This window comes from Rhinolophus sinicus, chromosome 6 (assembly GCF_057876585.1).
Source record: "Rhinolophus sinicus isolate RSI-liver-muscle chromosome 6, RSI-T2T, whole genome shotgun sequence".
NCBI classification, from domain to species: Eukaryota; Metazoa; Chordata; class Mammalia; order Chiroptera; family Rhinolophidae; genus Rhinolophus; species Rhinolophus sinicus.
This window is the reverse complement of record NC_142506.1, coordinates 50,318,053-50,337,420: the sequence shown is the minus strand read 5'-3', so window position 1 is coordinate 50,337,420 and position 19,368 is coordinate 50,318,053. Positions and strand designations below refer to the sequence as shown.

Sequence of the window (19,368 nt, the reverse complement as noted above, 5' to 3'; positions counted from 1 at the left end):
AAAAGCCTGCGTGAAAAAGTTAGACGACTTGAACTTTTAGCCAACAATTCAGGGCTCTTGCATCACGACAATGCACCAGCTCACATGGCATGGTGTGTGAGGGAGTTTTTAGCCAGTAAACAAATAACTGTATTGGACCAACCTCCCTACTCACCTGATCTGGCCCCCAATGACTTCTTTCTTTACCCAAAGATAAAGGAAATATTGAAAGGAAGACATTTTGATGACATTCAGGATTTTGAGGGTAATACCGTGTTTCTTCGAAAATAAGACCTAGCTGGACTATCAGCTCTAATGCGTCTTTTGGAGTAAAAATTAATATAAGACCCCATCATATTTTACTATAATATAATATAATATAATACCAGGTCTTATGCTAATTTTTGCTTTAAATGATGCATTAGAGCTGATAGTCTGTCTAGGTCTCATTTTCGGGGAAACACGGTAGGACAACAGCTCTGATGGCCATTCCAGAAAAATGAGTTCCAAATTTGCTTTGAAGGGTGGATGAGGCACTGGCGTCAGTGCGTAGCTTCCCAAGGGGAGTACTTCCAAGGTGACTGTAGTGATATTCAGCAGTGAGGTACGTAGCACTTTTTCTAGGATGAGTTTGCAAACTTCATTGTCTGACCTCATACTGCATGAATAGAGAAGTGTTCCTATTTTCCAGTTCTGATATTGGTGACCTTTGAGTTTAATTGACTATCTCATACAGTTTCATCTGCATTATGGTTTCAATCATCTGACATTGCACAACTGTCTTATTCACTACCTCTTGGAATCCCTAACTATATTATAACAAGATTTAAATTCAAATAAAGTATTTCTTCAGCCTCTTATAAAAGGTCTTGTTGCCAGCATGACTTTGCCATCTATTACGATTTTAGTCAAGTAGTGAACTCTCTGAGCCTTTTGTAAAAGGTGACAACAATGGCTGCTCCTAAAGTGTTATACAACTAAAATCACATAGGGTATAAAAGGGCTTTGGCTAACTCTTTGCTAATGCCTAATATTGTTAGTATACTGAAAACAAGTAAAAAGTTATTTGCTTAAAAGACATTTATGTTTCATTTTTAACTCTAAATGGTCAATGAAAGAGTACTTCAAACAAAAACATTCATTATATACGTGTATCATCACTTAAAAAAGTTTTCATTATATGTTCAGAAAAGGAAAAAAATAAAACACCAAATAAGCTCACTCTGAATATGGAGCACTGCTTACAGGGCACCAAGGTTACTATTTCTGATTTAAAAAAAAAAAAAAGTACTTCTAGCAGACTTCTCAGTCTTTGGTACAGTTAATATCCACTGCTTTCACCATCTTTTCATTCTCAAGCATAGAATTACCAATACTAAAAGTTGTATATAAGATTTGAGGTTTCAACACCCTTTTAATTATATGCATGTGGTTACAGATTTATGCATTTCCATCTTGGATCTATTCAGCTATAATTTACTACGCTTCATTTAAGGAAGAAATGTTTGGGGAAAGAGGGTAAAGGTATGGAGAGTGAGGCTAATGAAAATCTTATTAGCCATTTCTTACTCATAAAATCACAATAGAGACTTTATTTTTTTTTTAATAACATAGAGAGAAAATACCTTTTCCTTTTAAAATTTGACATTCAACCAAAAATAAAACATTTATGCTGAAGTTTTAAATTATACCCTTATCAAAATACATCATATGAGTGAAAAGGGCTGGGAAGGCCAATGACAAAGAGCTAGGCTCCTGTTTCCTTCCGAGCAACCTCAACACGTGCACACACATACAAAGGCAATCTACTATATGCAAGGTCCTTCATAGCTCAGTAACACGATTTTCTTATGCATACTTTGTCCGAAGCACAACTTGGGTTCAAAAAGAAAGAGGAAAAATTAAAAGGAGTGTGCTGATTTCTGACAAATAGCAAAGCATGATGTTCCCTTGTGATCTCATTTATTTCATCTTTCTTACCTTCTGTTTTCTGCTACCTAAAAAAAAAAAAAAAAAAAAAAATATGGCGGCACAAAATAAAATTTAACAAAAACTACAAATAAATGCTCAATATCTGGAGATAACCAATTAGTCTTCTTTATAACACATGTACAATAATAAAATCATCACATATGGTGGCATAAATTAGAGATGAGCTAAATTATAGTGACTTTGATGAAATCTAAGTCAAACAATTATGCATCAGTTGTAGTTGTCCACAATAACTTAAAATTGTTGCAGAGTTGTGCCTTTCTACTTCCTCACTTTTCTTAAAGGTTAAAAGCTCAGAAAATTGATTTTTGTCCATGCCGATCCCCCAAAAAATGTTCCATCCAGGAACACGTACCACTATAATCATTGCCTCCTTTCTGAAACTCTTCTTAATTCTGGCTTCCATTGTAACGGCCTCTCTTGGTTTTCTTCCTAACTATCTAACTCCTAACACCTGTGGGGACTTCTCTTCCTCTGTCCGTCCTATAAATGTCATTCTCCTTTAGAATTCTATCCCTGGATCTATTTTTCTCACTTTCCCTAAGCATCCACATGCACTCAATAATCACGTTGCTTATCAGATGTCCCAGCCTCCATCTCAGACCTCTTTGCCATGTCTAACACATATATCCACCTGCCCCCTGGGAATAAATGAAGCTGTATGTCCACTTATTCAAGTCTTTTCCTATGTTTACATCCTCAATCCCAGTCATGAACATCACCACTCACACTGGACAACTGGACACCTATCCATCACATCTATGTCCATTTGATCACCAAGAAATTTCTGCTGTATATTATTATCCCTCAAATTCACCCTCTCTCCATCACCATCACTACTTCCTCAGGACAGGGCCTCCTCATTTTTCTAGCAGTGTGCCATAACAATTTTACAATTAGTCTCCTGCCTCCACGCCTGACCTGCCTCCATCAGCCCTTCCACATAGATGCCAGTGGAATCACTCTTAAATCTTTAAACCTCTGCTCCCTAAGACCTCAGGGTGTAGCCCAAGCTCCTCAGCCAGGTTTGTAGATATGGTGGTGGGTAGCTGTGGGAGCTTCTGTATACCAGTGTCTGTTTTCTCACCACTGTATATGGTTATCATTGCAGTCATGGGTAAAAGACCCAGGAAGCCTTGGAGGTTTGAGAGATGATAGGAATGAAATCTCAGAAAATAAAAAAGCTAAACGTGCAAAGGAAATCTTATAGCATTGCTGAGTAAAAAAGAGTTCCACCGGGAGGTTTCTGGTACGACTCTAAGGTGACACCAGGCAGTGTTGTTGTAAGGACCACACCCCACCTCACCCTCACACAAAGTTGAGCTACTCTGGCGTAAACATAGAGACAGAGAACACGAGGGCTTCATGAAGGTTGTTGGGCTTCTGCCTGGTGAGAAAGACAGCGTGTGCTATGTGCCTGGCATTGTTCTAGGTACTAGGATACAGAGTGGCAAAGCAAAGTATTCTCCTCGTGGAGCTTACAATGCTGAGGGACAGATAAATACCACAATTACAGAACGTGGTTAAATGTGATAGAAAGAATATAAAGCTGGGTGGAGGTCAGAACATATTTTGAGAACATTATTTATTAACATGATACTCTCAGTTCTCACATGGATGGTACATAGCTAGCACCATTACAATGACTGCCATACAGCAGGAGGACTCAGTTCTGTAAATCTGCCCTTTTTACAGCCGAGGTGAGGAACGTTGGCAAGGAAGAAGTGCTTAAGCAGAGACCATGAAATCCTGGCTTGAGTAGAATTAGGAAGAAGACATGTAGTGAAAAAGCGGGTGGACCAGTGGATTGTAGGGCTGGATGAAATCCATAGACTAGAGTGTGGCCTACAGACCACAGAATACCTGAATTAGAAAGATGAGAGATGCTTTTATCATGTTGTGGGAGTTAATGCAAAAAAAACTACTTAGACATTGTTGGGTATAGTCTCTAGAATTGTTTGAAACGGACTTTGGATTTTGAAAATGAGGCACATTAAAAACAGTGTAATGGAATATATAAAAACATGAATATACTGATATACTGAGCACTGAGGTCCATGTAAAAATACTATTTTATTATTGAGAAAACCCTAATTATGAGCAAAGGTCTGGCATATATAATTTATACTAAAGTGATATGCATTACTTTAGTATACAGATTTAATTTTAGAATTTTGTCCTGATAACTAGAGGAAACATAGGATAAACATTTGGTTACATTCTTAAAAAATTAACTTAAGAGAAACATTGCTTTGAAATTCACCATTTTCACTATATATTATTGATATAGGTTCTTGAGCAACGGACCGTGTTTAAAGCTGGACATTTTTTTCTTCCACATTTTTGACATATTTGATTTACATAGTTTTTCTAAAGGATTTGCTGTTGTCATTATCTATCTTCCAGATAATGTAGAATGTAAGATCAATGAAGATACATATATTTTCTTATTTACTGTTATAACTCAGTCCCCAGAAAAATATCTGGGGAAATAAGAGGTATTCAAAACTTTTGTTCAATGAACATGTAATCATAGAACATTTGAATAGGAACAGAGAAGAAATAAAAGGGTAATTGAAAATGCTGAAAGAAGAGCCATGAAGAAAGGCTCATTTCATTGGCACTGTTTAACCTAATTACAAAAAGGTGACACATTTCATACTTATAAGAACACATAGGTTATTATCCTCCCAACACTTATGGTTTCATTTAACACAGAAAAGTATAAGAACTGCTAATATCTATATTTCATAATAAAGGGGTCAAAAGATCTTTCTGGAAGATCATTAAAATCTGAAGAGATACTTCTCCATTTAGTATGACTGAGCAACCACGTCTTCCACACAAGTTGAAATACTCAACAAATCCTGAAGGTCTCTACCCACCCTTTGAATTATCATAAATGATTACCAAAGATATCAATATGGCTGATCATATGTGGTTTATAAGCACAACACCTAAATTCCACTTGGGCTGCAAAATATAATTTTGCTATTCATTCAAAAAATGACTAAGATATAGTCATCAATAAAATTTCAATGCCTGGTCTACAAAATACAGATTCATTATATTATATAATAAATCACATATAACGTGAACCACAATATGGGTGACACTCGTCAACATTTTAGAAATCCAGCAAATTGTTTGACTTCATTTTTTAATGTCATAGAATTAGGGCTCCTTTCTTCCCATAAACAAACAAAACAAAGTTTTTAAGCTCCTTAGAAAAAAGATGTTAAGTATCCAGAGGAATTTGTACATCCTATAAAAAAAAAAACAGCATATAATGGTTTGAAGATCTGAAAAACATCTATATACTTTGTTTTTAGATATAATATTTTGACAAACCAAAAATACCAGGTTGAACTGAGGTCATAAGCATAGTTAAAACCCAGAAGGATATTTAATTTTCTATCACAAAAGGCATAAAAATTTTAGTCTTTATAAATATGAGCTATTTTAACCAGTATCTATTGTATTTACTGTCATTAAAGAAAAACAGTATTAATGAGCATTATTCACAAAATCGCATGTTTAGCAAATCACTAGTCTCTCACAGCTGTGCAACTCATGAATAAACATAATTTGCTTTTCTGTGATGTCAAAATAATCCCTTTTAAATCAATGTGTATTTTTTTTAATGCATTCTACCTTTCTGCTGAAAAGGGAGGGAAACGCAAGATATCTCTTCAGAATTTACCTTGAATAATAAATTGCTCCATGTTTTCTTTGAAAGGCTGGATGTGTTCTTTTGAGGATACCTGGTACACTTTCCCCGCTTCAACCTCACAGGCTGGAATTAGAGAGACATTGTTTAGAAAGCCACACTGTTAATGGAGCATTAAAATTATTTAAAAACCAAAGTAGCTAATGTTAGAATATTCTGTTAACCACCCCACCTGACAAATGTTCTATACATATTTTGGAAACATCCAAGTACTGACACAGGAAGACTTTGATCAAGCCTTCATGTTAGGGGATTGGAAAAAGAAATTCTTAGGAATCTGTAATTCCACTTCGGTCACTTCCAAAATGTGTCAACTTGGGCAAGTTACTTAACCTCTGAGCCTCCGTCTCATCTGTAGAACGGACATGAACCTGGTGTCTACCTCTCAGGGTTGTTAAGAGAATCAAATTGATTAATAGACAGAAAGTGTTCAAATAGTGCCTAGGACAGTAAAGCAGTATGTCATTATTTCCTATCATCATCATGATTATTAGTATCAACTGATTTCTAATACAAGTTTTCCCCAATTAAAGTCCAAATTTCTGAAAAATAAATAATAATTCTCATGCAAATGTTAGTACAACAACCCAAAATTATGGAGCCTCCATGACATGACAGATGCCTTTCACCTATTATTTAACTTAATCTTTAGAAAAAGTTAGTAAACTGAACATTATTATCCTGTTTTACAGCTGAGGAAATTAAGGCTCAAAGAGGAGATTAATTTGCTCAAGAGTCCACAGATAATAAGGAGCAGATTCATAACTGAACTCCTGATCTGACTCCAACATTTATACTCTGTCCATGCCTGTGCCATCATAAATGCCTTAGTAGTCTATAGATCCCACTTGGGTAAATTAAGAAGTATTTCTAAGAAAACTTCTGAACAAATTTCTGCCATTATGGTGATAGTGAGAAACCTTGATCTGAAAGGAAATAATTCAAAATTGAAAAAGCACATATTTGAAAGACAAAACCTAGGACAGATACATGCCTGACTCAGGTAAACACACTCTTACTATAGTTCTTAAGGTAAGGTCGCCAATTCTTCAAGAAGACTTTGTAATGGCACTCTTTAAAATATTTTCTTTATCTTATAAAACCATATTTTCCTTTTCTTTCTCTTCCAACTCATTAGCTTGTCCCAGCAGGTGAATACAGGAGGGGCTGTATTATTAACACATATTCTTCCCATCAATTGTAAAAGATGAGGAGGAGGAGTGAAATTTAAAACCAGTTACCCACTTGTAGGGTTCTCTCTACCTATTTTCCTGGCACTCCGCACTCGGCCTGGGCAATCTCTGGCATGCTGGTGACCGTCCAATCCACATCCCTAGCCCAGGTGTTTTGTGGCTTCAGACTCACATGTTAAACTTCCAGGGATATCAAACACTTGGTATTTTTCAATACAGAACTCATCACAGCCTTCTCTAGACTCACTACCTCCATTATTCTATTCTCCTTCCATTGATGGTACCACCATCTAACTTAAATAATTCAAACCGAATCAAGAGAACTATCCCAATTCCTGTTGATGTCATCTCCTAAATGCTTCTTATGTCTTCCTAGCCTCTCCATTCCTGCTCTATTCTGGTACAAACGGGTCACCATTTTTCTTATTGGGGGCTACTGTTAAAACCCCTTCACTGGACTTCCTATCTCTGATCCTCCACAGATCCATGCTTCTTCTCCCAGCCTAAAAAGCCATCTGGAGACTTGACCAATTACCTAGAACTGTTCAATGGCCTCTACCCTCACAGTCACATCCTGAATAGAGGAACAATTTCAAAGGCTACAACATGAAGTACAGTGCTTTCCACAATGTAGGCATTGCTGAACTTCGAAATCATCTAGCTCTACTCATATTTTTTGCAGACTCAGTGCAAGTTCTCATCTCCAGACGCTTGCTCATATTGGTTCCTCTACGTACAATTCTTCTCTTCTTACTTAAGTTAAGGAGGTGGGATTCCATGTTAGCTACCATCCTGTATTACAGTCATTTGTAACTGTGTCTATTTTGTTCCATTAAATTGAGAAACTTGAAAAGAAGCAATTTAATTCTCATTTGTATTCATAGTGCCTGATGCCAGAACACATTGACGTTGGATGGGTTAGTGGCTAGATAAATAGCTACTGTTTTTGGAATATAGAAGTCCTGGTTTAAATTCTAGTTCACTCAACCACTCAATGACCCTTGTGATTTGGGGTGAATTACCAAACCTTTTTGGATCTTAGTTTCCTCAACTAACAGTGGGTTCAGTAAAGCCTCTCATGTTAGTGTGACTTTGGCTAAACTAGGTGGAAAATTCTTGAAACTGAATGTGGGACATATAAATAAGACCATAAAAGATGGTAGCTATTGATGTTATTTATTTTTTTAAATAAAATCAGGTATATTTTAGCTTATGAGAAGTCTAAGATGAATTAACATAGCTAACTTCAAAGAGCTGAAGTGTGTTCCTAGAGACACGAGACTGTGGGTTTCTTCCATGTTGATTCCAAGGGAGGAGGTGGCTAAACAAGCACAAGTTAGAGGGAGAGATTTCGATTCTAAGTACAGGGGAGGCTCATAGTGAGGGAAACCTCCAGTGAAGTAACCAGCCTTGTGAGATGGTGAGCCCTTCCTACTCAGAAAATCGTGGGCTACTTGTCAGAAACATGGTGAAGTGATGTGTCTGGTAGGAGACACTCGTAGTCATCTACATTTAGGCTGTGCCGTTTATGACAGCCCCATGTTATTGGAAATTCTGTTCTTGAATGTCTCTAGCTGTATAATAAGAGTATACTTAATAACATCCCGATGTGGGGAGTTTTCCAAAATTATATAAATTAGGATTCTGGATAGGAGAGGGAACACGTTGCATCATTTTAAGGAAATTGGGTAGAGATTTACCAGCCCTTCTTATCATGTCAATGAATTATTTCCAGCAAAATCATAGAAAGGGATGTTCCCAGAGGTATTTGAGCAGTTTCTAATTGCTATGGAATCTATTCAGGCACGACACATATTGACTGACGACCTACAGCATTCAAGGAGCTATTACCCGACACTGTGATGACGTCGTGAGCAGAATGGAACTGCCGTGACAAAAGCCTCTGTCCTCAGGGCACTTGCCTTCTTCTAAACGATGTGGTTTATAATTAATTATTTTTCAATCCCAACAAGAGAAGTAAAATGCTAATAGCATAGTTTCAAACCTTAAAAGCCTGAGGCAAGGAAGATAAATATTTTGACTATTAGTGGCAATTGTTTAATTTGCCATTTTTATTAGAAAATGGAAGTGATAACTGTCTTTTTCTTCATGACGCCACTATGCCTGGAGGTCTATGAAGCTGTAAGGATACCCTAACACAAGTGACTTGCGGAAGTTACTCTAATGGATCTGGTGCGTTAAAGGGGGATTTCGTTAGTTAGGAAAGCAGAGTTGGATCACAGACTAACCAAGGTGAAGTTTTCTAAAATGTGCCCGATTTTCTCTAGGGCTTTATATTTACTCGGTAGCTTTTAAACAACAGAATATGCAGCAGAAAAGAAGAAAAGGTATAATAAAATATAAATAGAAAACTAAGGGAAAATTGTATTTTAAATTTCACTTAATTTTATAAATGTCCTTGACCCATTCATACAAACTGTATTCTTAATATAAATACAAACAAAAACTTTATTTTTTATTTCTTCTGTCTTTTCACCTTCACTTATAGATTTTCCTGTACACCAGGGGGACCAAGTAGAATTTCAGATCTAGAAAAACTCAAAGGTCATTTATTGGCAATCTCATCTCATTTCCAGTAGACCACAAAAGACATTTGTCACGTGTCCTGGTGTCTCTAGTGATGTCCATTCATATCTCCGCCAGGCAGATTTTCCTTACCGAGCTGCTCTAATTATTAGAATTCTCAACTATATCCTGAGCAGAAATCTCTCTACAGTGTACCCCTGTGGATTGATATATCTGGAGTTTGCTTTTAAAATATTTCAGACAGATTCACATAATTACTTGTGTAATTAAAAATTAAGTGAATTTTTGTTTGTTTTCATCCGCCATAGATAGTTCAGATTTTAGTGAGTCACAGGAAAACTCTACTTTCTTTGAGGACAGAAGAGGACTTCATCTCCTACCCGTCTTCATTCATTCACTCCATTATGTTGCCAATACTTAGAACATTGCCTGGCAGGCAACAGGCATTCAACAACTCTCTGTGGAATGAATGGAAAGATGAACTGGATTTTCCTGTCAATATGAACTTTTTCTTATCTTGCAAAATGTCATACTCACTCAAATTTCCCCACGCTTTACGTGTGCTATTGGTCTACCTGACTACTCTTATCCCTTATGACCAATTGTTGAACTGCAACTTATCCATCCATACACAATGGTCACTGCAAGGTTCAACTATCATTCTAAGCCCCAGGAAGTCAACCTCCCCATGCACTTTGCAGCTCTCTCTTCTATAGAACAAGTGTGAGTGATATAAGATAGAAGCAAAGCTTTGAATAAAATAGATCTGGATTCAAGTCTAGTTCTACTAGTACCTATGTGATCTTGGGTTAGTTCCTTAAATTACCTGAGACCCAACAACTCCCTCAACTAGAAGGCAGGGCACCTGAGCACTGAGTTGACTATTAACAAGTTCTCAAAAAATGATAGCTATTAATGATGTTATTTTATTGCATTTATTTGTTTATGTGTCTTTAACTCTGATTATACTTTGCATTCCCTGAAGTCCAGGTCTGTCTAGTCACCTAAGAGTGCCTAGTGTTTGAAATACAGAGGAAGCACTAAAGCCTTGCATGAAAAAAAATGCTTTCAACTATGCTTATGACCATGACTTTCCTTGATCTCGATATTAAGCCTCCAGTGGTGGGTCACATATAACACCATGTAAGTCTTACGCCAAGTGCACCAAAACCCACTCCAAATCACTTGTGCCCTTCATTATGATATATATTCCATACAACTATTTGTGGGTGGCTGTTGCTTTATTTTTTTCATTATATTAAGAAGGAAGAGCCTGTTGGATAACTATAAAAATAAAATGTAGAGTTCTAGAGTATGTATGTATGTATATATATGTGTGTGTGTGTGTGTGTGTGTATAGTGTGTATATATATATATATATATATATATATATATAGTATATATTAGGTTGGTGCAAAAGTAATTACAGTTTAAAATGTTAAAAATAACTGCAAAAAAATGCAATTACGTTTGCACCAACCTAATACTTATATGTTCAATAATACATATAAATATGTTGAATAAGGAAATTTCTTTATAAGATTGGACTCCATTCTTCTATTAACTGTAGTGCATCGTTCTGACGATTACTTATCTTCAAAATTTGCATGTGATTATGTGAATTAAAAAAAAGCACTATAATCTTACAAACTTGAAGGGTCATTTAGTAACATTATTAAAAACATAACATAAGATAGAGTTCCTGGAAAACTTGCATTATGGTCAATTCCAAATATTTAAAAAAAAACAATCTGATAAAGGCTGTTGGCATAACTGAGTAATTCCAATCATGTCAGCTTTTGTTTAATTTAAAGACCTCCCTAATCCAAAAGGATTTTTGTATTGTGCTAAAGGGCTAATATTTAAAAAAATGAGTTCGACTTCCAAATACAAAGAAAAATCCAGCCAGAGCATAGGAAGAACAAAAATTTCTCAGATGTTCCCACTGGAAAATGGGTTCCAACATACCAATGCCATCCACAGACTGGCATGTTGCGGGGGCAGAGCAAACATCTCATTACTGTCATGTTAAAGTAAGAACATCACACACCACTCTCTGAAATGAACCATGATTATAAGGATTCTAGTTATTTTTTTTTAGGGAATTGGAATATTCCAGCTGTAATGTATACAAGTCTCCAAGTTCAACCAATGTTAATCGGTTTAGAGTCACCATCTTCTGTGAGCGTCCAGGTTTCCTCCTGCATCCTCCAGTTTGAAGGAAGCCACATAACAGACACAAAGGAGAAGAAACAAGGTTGATAAGATCAGAAAGTCTTTCTTCCAAAACTAAACTGTCTCCCATATACGCATAGTTTGTGCACTACTCTGGATTCATTTTCAAGAAACAGAAACCATGCAGCTACTTATAGCAGATGGATGCAGCCAATGAGAAGCTTACAAAACAGTTCTAAGAGCAGAGACACTGGGCTCCACACTGGGTCTCCAGGGACCACTCCTAGAACAAAAGTACAGAATTGGCCCTCTAGGGAGAGGTGTTCTCTTTGCCACACTCAGGATCCACGCTGTATGGTGGGTGCCATACAACGTGGCAACTATGGCTTTGGACTCAGACCTCACCTGCTAAATCGGCATCACCAAATACACTGTTGCCCTGCATCCATACTATGCCTCTCAATACTCACGGAGCTGGTGACTGGGCAATGCAACACTATGTAGGGAAAGACCAATCTCTCCATCTCATTGTTTGAAGCCAAAAAACAAAACAAAACAAAATACAAACAGTGAAAAAGAGGATTCTGCCTTCACCATTTCTCATGCAGACGTACAGGAAGGCACAGATTCAAGAAATATTTGGGAGGTCAAAGTAGCAGAGCTTGGCAATTGTCAAGAATGTAAGTAAGTGGTCCTTTGTGAAGAGGCAAACTTTCAGTATCAACCGGGGAGGCTTTTCAAAATCTACCTGCAAGGGCTCCCGTCCAAGACATTTTGAAAAGTAATCTCTAAGGACAAGACTTGGAAATAAGTTCATACAGTGATTCAACTGTGCACGGATGAGTGACTTAGGGAGTGGAACCGTGGATGCTGACCGGATTTATAGCTTGGGTGGGTTGGGGATAGAGAGTGGAGTAGGAAGAGTAGCTTTGAGAGGGAAGACAATGCATTTGGTTTTGAACCCACTGGGTTTTAAGATGTCAGTGAGCAATCTAAGTGTAGATTTCTAGCAAACCATTGGTACAGGAGTTTGCAGATCAGAGTGACTATAGAAACTCTGAATAAGGATAAGATCACTCGAGAAAAGCATATACAGTGAGAAGAAGAGTGGGCCTACCTTACAAATACCAACTTCTCTATAAATAAAAGCAGAGAAAGAGAAGGTCATGAAGAAAGAAGACTTACAAGGAGTTGCCAGACATTATAAGGAGAACAGAAGTGAGTGGGGCTAAGGAAGCTAATGGGACAGTGAGTTAAAAAGGGTGAGTCAAAATCAACAGAGACATCAAATAAGATAAAGGTTGAAATAAAATGTCCATTCAATTTGGCAAGTAGTGACAACAGTGTCAGCAGTGCTATGGACAAAAGATAAACCATAATAAAGTGAGTAAGAAATGAGAGGTAATGAATCAAAGGATCAAAGGACTCAGAAATTTGTTACCACGTTGGCCAACTAGCACACATATCCCAGAACAAATGCGCAGCAAAGGTGTCCTGTGGGACATGGGAAGAATGGTAAATAAATGAACATGTCCTTCATAACTTCTAGAAAATACTCAAAATATCCTAGTTTTGAAAACAGTAGATTAGTAGATCCAGCTGCATATTAAGAGACGTATATTATTTACATGGATCATTCTATCCTAAAGATGGATTTCAGAAAAATGTGATCCTTAGCAATTAAATGCCTCCAGATTAACATCAAAACAGTTCCCCATCATCTAACTATAATGAAAGAGGACAGAGATACCTCGAACATACAAATTTTACAATATCTTAATTTAGACATGGTAGACTTAGCAATACTACCAGTGGAATAAATTATGTTTTCTGTGAGTTCACCAGCTTTACCTCAAAACAAAGCTAGAAAGAACTGAATGGTTTTGTAAACATATTCTCCAACAGGTGTTTCACAGCTGCACTCTTCAACAGAAGAGATTTTGAAAGTGACCCTGTTTTAAATGGAAATGAATGAAAGAGCAATATGCTAACATTGGATTTGCTGTTTTAACAATCATTTGTATGAGAGGAATTCTCAACTTTTTTGTCACCCTCCACACAAGGTGCATACATCCCAAACATGACGCCCTTTCATGGACAAAGAGGGTCTATGGGCTACAACAAGATAAAACATAAGAGCTGTGACTTTCAGGAAAGTAGCAAGCCTCTGTGACTCAGGTCCTTCGTCTGGAATACACAACCACAGAACCAGCCTCCCAGCACTGGAACAAGGAGTGAATCAGCTAATATATGGAAACCACTCAGAACTGTGCCTGGTGCACACTAAGGGCTACGTAAGTTTTAACCATTAGTATTGTTGGTATTATTGCCAGCTGCAGTAGCAAACAGAAACGCAGTATGACCTAGGGATCGGAAGCACGCATCCTGGGAACTGGATCTGCTTCCTGGCTCTTCCACTCCCTAGTAAGTTATGTCTCTGGCCACGTAGGTATGTATCCTCTTGGTGCCTCACTTTCTTCATCTGTAATATGGGGATAATAATAGTGTCCACTTCATAGGGTTGTGAGGATCAGACGATTTTATGTAGGTGAAATGCACAGAACAGTGCCTTATCTATAGTAAAAAGAATATAGTGCTTGCTACAATTACTGCTGCTACACAAGTACCACCACTCTGTAATACCAGAGGTACAACTACTAACATACAACAAAGAAACTGAACCTTTCCTGTAAATCTCAAGAGGCACTGAGGCAATGCTCCAGGTGATGAGTGAGAGTGGCAGCTCTATAGGGACAACCGAGAATGAGTTATAACTCATTCAAACATGTTCTTTACTGGTAGTGTCTAATTACTTCTGACATATCTCACACTTGATTATGACATATCTAATAATCAATGGTGACATACCATGGTGTTGATATTGTGGATGACACTGGCTGGACTAGATAACTCCTCTAGGTCCACCTGACACCACACTTTGCTATGCTTCTCAATCTATCTGTGTTCAGAAAGAGGAACAAGGGCCACAACTTCAGAGTCAGTTAAGGTACCTCTCTCTACATAATGTGAACACGTTCTTCAAGTGGGTCTAAACACAAACACATGATAATGAGTGTACACAGTTAGAAATAGAATTTTCTTTTTTCACATTGGGCCTTAGGAAACATGACAAGTGAATGCTTACTTGTTATAAACAATATCAGAGCAGTCATTTAATATATGAAGGAGGCATATAGTCCTTCATAGTATTCTTGTGTGATCCTTTCTACTTCTGTGGAATCTGTCATAGCTTCTCCTCTTTCATTTCTGATTTTGTTTGTGTCTTTTCTCTTTTTATCTTAGAGAGTCCAGTCAGGGGTTTGTCATCTTTATTAATATTTTCAAAGAAGCAGCTCTCTGTTGCATTTTTTTTCTATTGTCTTTTTATTCTCTATTTCATTTAATTCTGCTCTAATTTTTATTATTTCCTTCCTTCTGCTGACCTTGGGTTTCATTTGTTCTTCTTTTTCTAGTTGTTTAAGATGTAATGTTAGGTTGTTTATTTGGAATTTTTGTTTGTTTGTTTCTTGAGATAGTCCTATAATGATATACATTTCCCTCTTATTGCTGCTTTCACAGCATCCCAGTAGTTTTGATATGATGTATTTTCATTCTCATTTGTTTCTATGTATCTTCTGATCTCTCCTTTTATCTCTTCTTTGACCCTGTCAATCTTTAGGAACATGTTACTTAATCTCCACATATTTGTGGGTTTTCCTATTTTCTTTTTGCAGTTGATCTCCAATTTCAAAGCGTTGTGGTCAGAGAATATGCTTGGTATGGTTTCAATCTTCTTAAATTTGCTGAGGCTAGTTTTGTGTCCCAACATATGGTCTATCCTTGAGAATGTTCCATGTGTACTAGAAAAGTATGTATAGTCTGGTGTTCTGGGATGGAAGGCTCTATAAATATCAATTACGTCCATTTGGTCATTTAAGGATGATATCTCCTTACTGATTTTCTGTTTGGATGATATACCCATAGCTGTCAATGGCATATTTAGGCCCCCAACTATAATTGTGTTTTTGTCAGTTTCTTTCTTTAGTTATGTTAGTAGCTGCTTTATACATTTCGGTGCTCCCTGACTGGGAGCATATATATTGATGTGTTATGTCTTCTTGTTGTATTGTCCCCTTTATCATTATGAAATGCCCATCTTTGTCTCTTGATTCACTCTATTAGTAAGGTGGTCCAAAACAAAATTAAAATAATTCTAAATTACTTATTTAACACATGTAGTGTCTATTTAAACAATGCAATTTTATATAATAAAACTCCACAAGTTTGTACTCTGAAAGCTTTAGAAGGAGACACTGGTGTTGATTCATTTAGCTTCAACCTTGAACATACTAAATGACACCAAAGTGTCATACTATTTATAAGAGATGACATCATAAAAATGAAATATCATGCAGTTATTTTATAATTCTGAGTGTTCAGGCCTGTTCACGAATATTTCTAGTGACCAGGGGCTCACTACTTCTGAGGTCAGCGCTTTTATTATTTCAGCTCTCATCTTCAGACAGTCATTCATAGAGAACTGAATTTTGTTTACCTCTTACTTCACATACTGACCTTATTCTTGTGTTCTGGTACAACACAGAAAGGATCTAATCTTAGGATAACAAGTTTCATTTTACGTGTCAATTCAGATGATATATTAATAGGTACTTGAAATATGCTCTTCAAGAGAATTGCGAAGAGTCAATATCTAATTCAACAGAGAAGGTTATCTTAAAATTGATGTTTGCCAAAGGCTTAAAGAAGGCAGTTAAGACAGCCCTTCGTATACTTGAAAATGATTCTGTCTACCTACATTTGAACTTGAAAATTTCAATTCCCCCTGTTTTATTCCCCATGGGCTGAAAAACATGAATTGATCCAGAATTCCCAAACAACTGGTCTTCCCTCAAACATTCAGAGAGTCTGTCTTGGTGAGGAACAAGAATAAATATATGCAATCTTACAAAGACTGGTAAACAACTTGAAAGACTATGGACTATGGTGATGATCTATAATGATATTATCTTCTAGTGTCTCCCATCTGCCCAACTCTAATTCATACATGTGGACAGAGAATTTAAAAGGGGATGTCATAACAACATCCCAAATAAAACACAGAACCACTTAAGTCTCTTATTACTAATACAAATGATATTTCTGTTGACTTTTCCAAAATGATTAGAGAGCTTTTATTTGGGTGAGGTTTGATATTTTAATATATCTATTGCTAATGACCAGGGGATCACTACTTTTGAGGTCAACACTGAAGTCAAAATATATTCTCCTATTTTCTAAATATTTACCTTTTTTAACAAGGTCAACAATGCAAACAGAAAAAGGTAACAACATTACAAATCACAATGCTTCTTGGCATTGGAGATTTGCTTTTACTTAACTTCAGAGGACTACATGCTTCCATTTAAGAATATATTTTCCCACACTTTTCCTTCAGAGATTAAATGCCCAAGATATTCACATACTTCTACCATGAAAATGGATCATGCATCACTTATAGTAAGAGAAAAAAGTGAAAGAAAGTATCTAAATAATAAAAAAAGAATGATCTGTGTGTATTTCTACATCAGAGTAACTCATCTGAATTGCAACCATCAGCAAACTAGCCAAAGGAAATGTCTTATGGAATTTTGATACGCAATAATAAATCTCCATACATAAACCCATGTATAATTCAAACAATCTTTTATGATTAAAGTTCTTTTGAATACAGTCATGTGATAAAAATGACATGTCACTTAGTGAAGACTATTTTCTACTGGGGAAAAAAAATAGACTATTTCTAGTCATTCCCCTTTTCAAAATTGTATTGTATTTCAGAGATAATTTTTGATTTTTGAGAATGAACAAATTGTTAAATACACATTACTACTAGCTCAGAAAGTTTCATAGAAAAGCAAAGAAAACTAGAAATTTGCAGAAACTCTGAAGATGGCACCAAGAGACTACATAGAAAGGCATATTGAGTTTTCCGATAACCTCTCCTCAGTTAATACTGACAAATACATCACATGATATATTAAAGACCACAATAACTTAAAATTAAATTAAAGCTATACCAAAATTTGTTTAAAAGAACATATATACAAGAATGGCAAGCTTCAATTAATAAATAGAGAAGGAAGAATGAAGTTAGACATCATAATAGATGGCTAAAACTAGTGGATGAAAGTTTGATGAGAAACAAGATGTTTGCTTACTCTCAAAGAATCACCTCATAAATTATTTATTAATTATAAAAGGGAGAATGTAACTTCATAATGGAGGAATCGGCAGATACCACCTAAACCAAGTGACTGAACTGACCTAAGTGATGTCTCATTAGCAGTAATGAGACAGACTGACATCATAGGCCTGCAGATAGGAAACACATCACTTGTGCAGACAAATCCACAAAGAGAGATGTCTATAAAATAGGCAGCCTGAAGTACACAGGCTGGGAAAGGGAAAGACTAAAGAACAGCTCTAGATTAAAGAAGCCTAAGGAGACATGACAATTAAACGCATTGTGTGATCTTGGGTTGGGAAAAATAACTACAAAGAACACTTCTGAATATGGCCTGTGGATCTGATAGTAGTATTTATCGAAGTTAAATTTCCTGACTTCCATCATTATACTGTGTACACGTAAAAGGATGTCCACATTCTTAGAATGTCTACACTAACGTACTTAGGGGTAAAGGAGGATGGTGTCTCTGACGTGCTGCTGGATGGCTCAGAACAAAATTATGCACACGCACATGTACAAGCATCATACATACACACATGTCTATGTATGGGGGATGGAGGAAGGGAACAACAAAGCAAATGGGACAAAAAAATAAACATTTGATGGTCTAGTTAAAGAATGTACAGGAGTTCCATGCAGTAGCTTGCGACTTTTCTATGAGCTTGAGTTACATCAAAATAAAAAGTCATAAACAAACAACAGCAACAAATAATAGCAAGGGTCTCAGTTGGTCTAACTTGGATTTTTAGGGCTTCTAACCAAAGGACCTGGGGCTGGGGACTGCTACACTATCCCTTGTTTAGAGTGTTAAGAACAGTCAAGTATCTCACAGAAAGTGTAAAGCTTGGTTTGCCTTCATATCTGGCTTATGTTTAAGAGTCTGAAGGCTCTGCAGCTGCAGATACAAGTAGCTCTTTAAGTGATGGTTTGACAGGCACTTCATGGTGATAGCTAGCACATTCATAATGGCTACCAAGCAAAAATTTAAAGATAATTTATAAGCTCAACTCTAAACAAGTAAAAATATTTTACTTTCCTAAGATGGTAGTAAAAGATTGTTACTTCATTGTTTTAAACCATATTTAAGGTGACAGATGGATGAATCTTACAATAAAATAATATAATCACCCTTATACAAACTAATCTTCTATATTTTACATATAGTTTTAGAATTTTTCAAATATGCCCATCTTTAACCATAATATTTTCAAGAATTAACAAACTGATCATTTAGGATTAAGTAAATTAAGATTGAATTCTACAAATAAAATGGTATAATGTCTTGAATATAAAAGTGATTTACATAAAACTGAAAATATTATACAACGTACCATAATATACTACATATATGAACTTACCCAAAGCAAAGCCACTGTCATTTTCTAAAGATATAATATAATCATACTTTCAGGACTAGATGATAATGCTTCTCAAGGACATAAGTGACTGTCATAGAAGCTAATACAAGATCTTGATAATCCTGGCCAGCTGGCTGGCTTCATATT

The 19,368-nt window shown here is 36.3% G+C and overlaps 1 protein-coding gene across 2 annotated transcripts in view; it reads right to left on the bottom strand.

Moving 5' to 3' along the window:
* The window catches only part of FMN2 (formin 2), a 317,737-nt gene that overhangs the window by 75,919 nt on the left and 222,450 nt on the right, over positions 1-19,368 (bottom strand). For both annotated transcript variants that reach the window (XM_019746843.3, XM_074316783.2), the window contains one exon: positions 5,675-5,767. In XM_019746843.3, the coding sequence (XP_019602402.3) occupies positions 5,675-5,767 (93 nt within the window). The remainder of the gene's footprint in view (positions 1-5,674; positions 5,768-19,368) is intronic.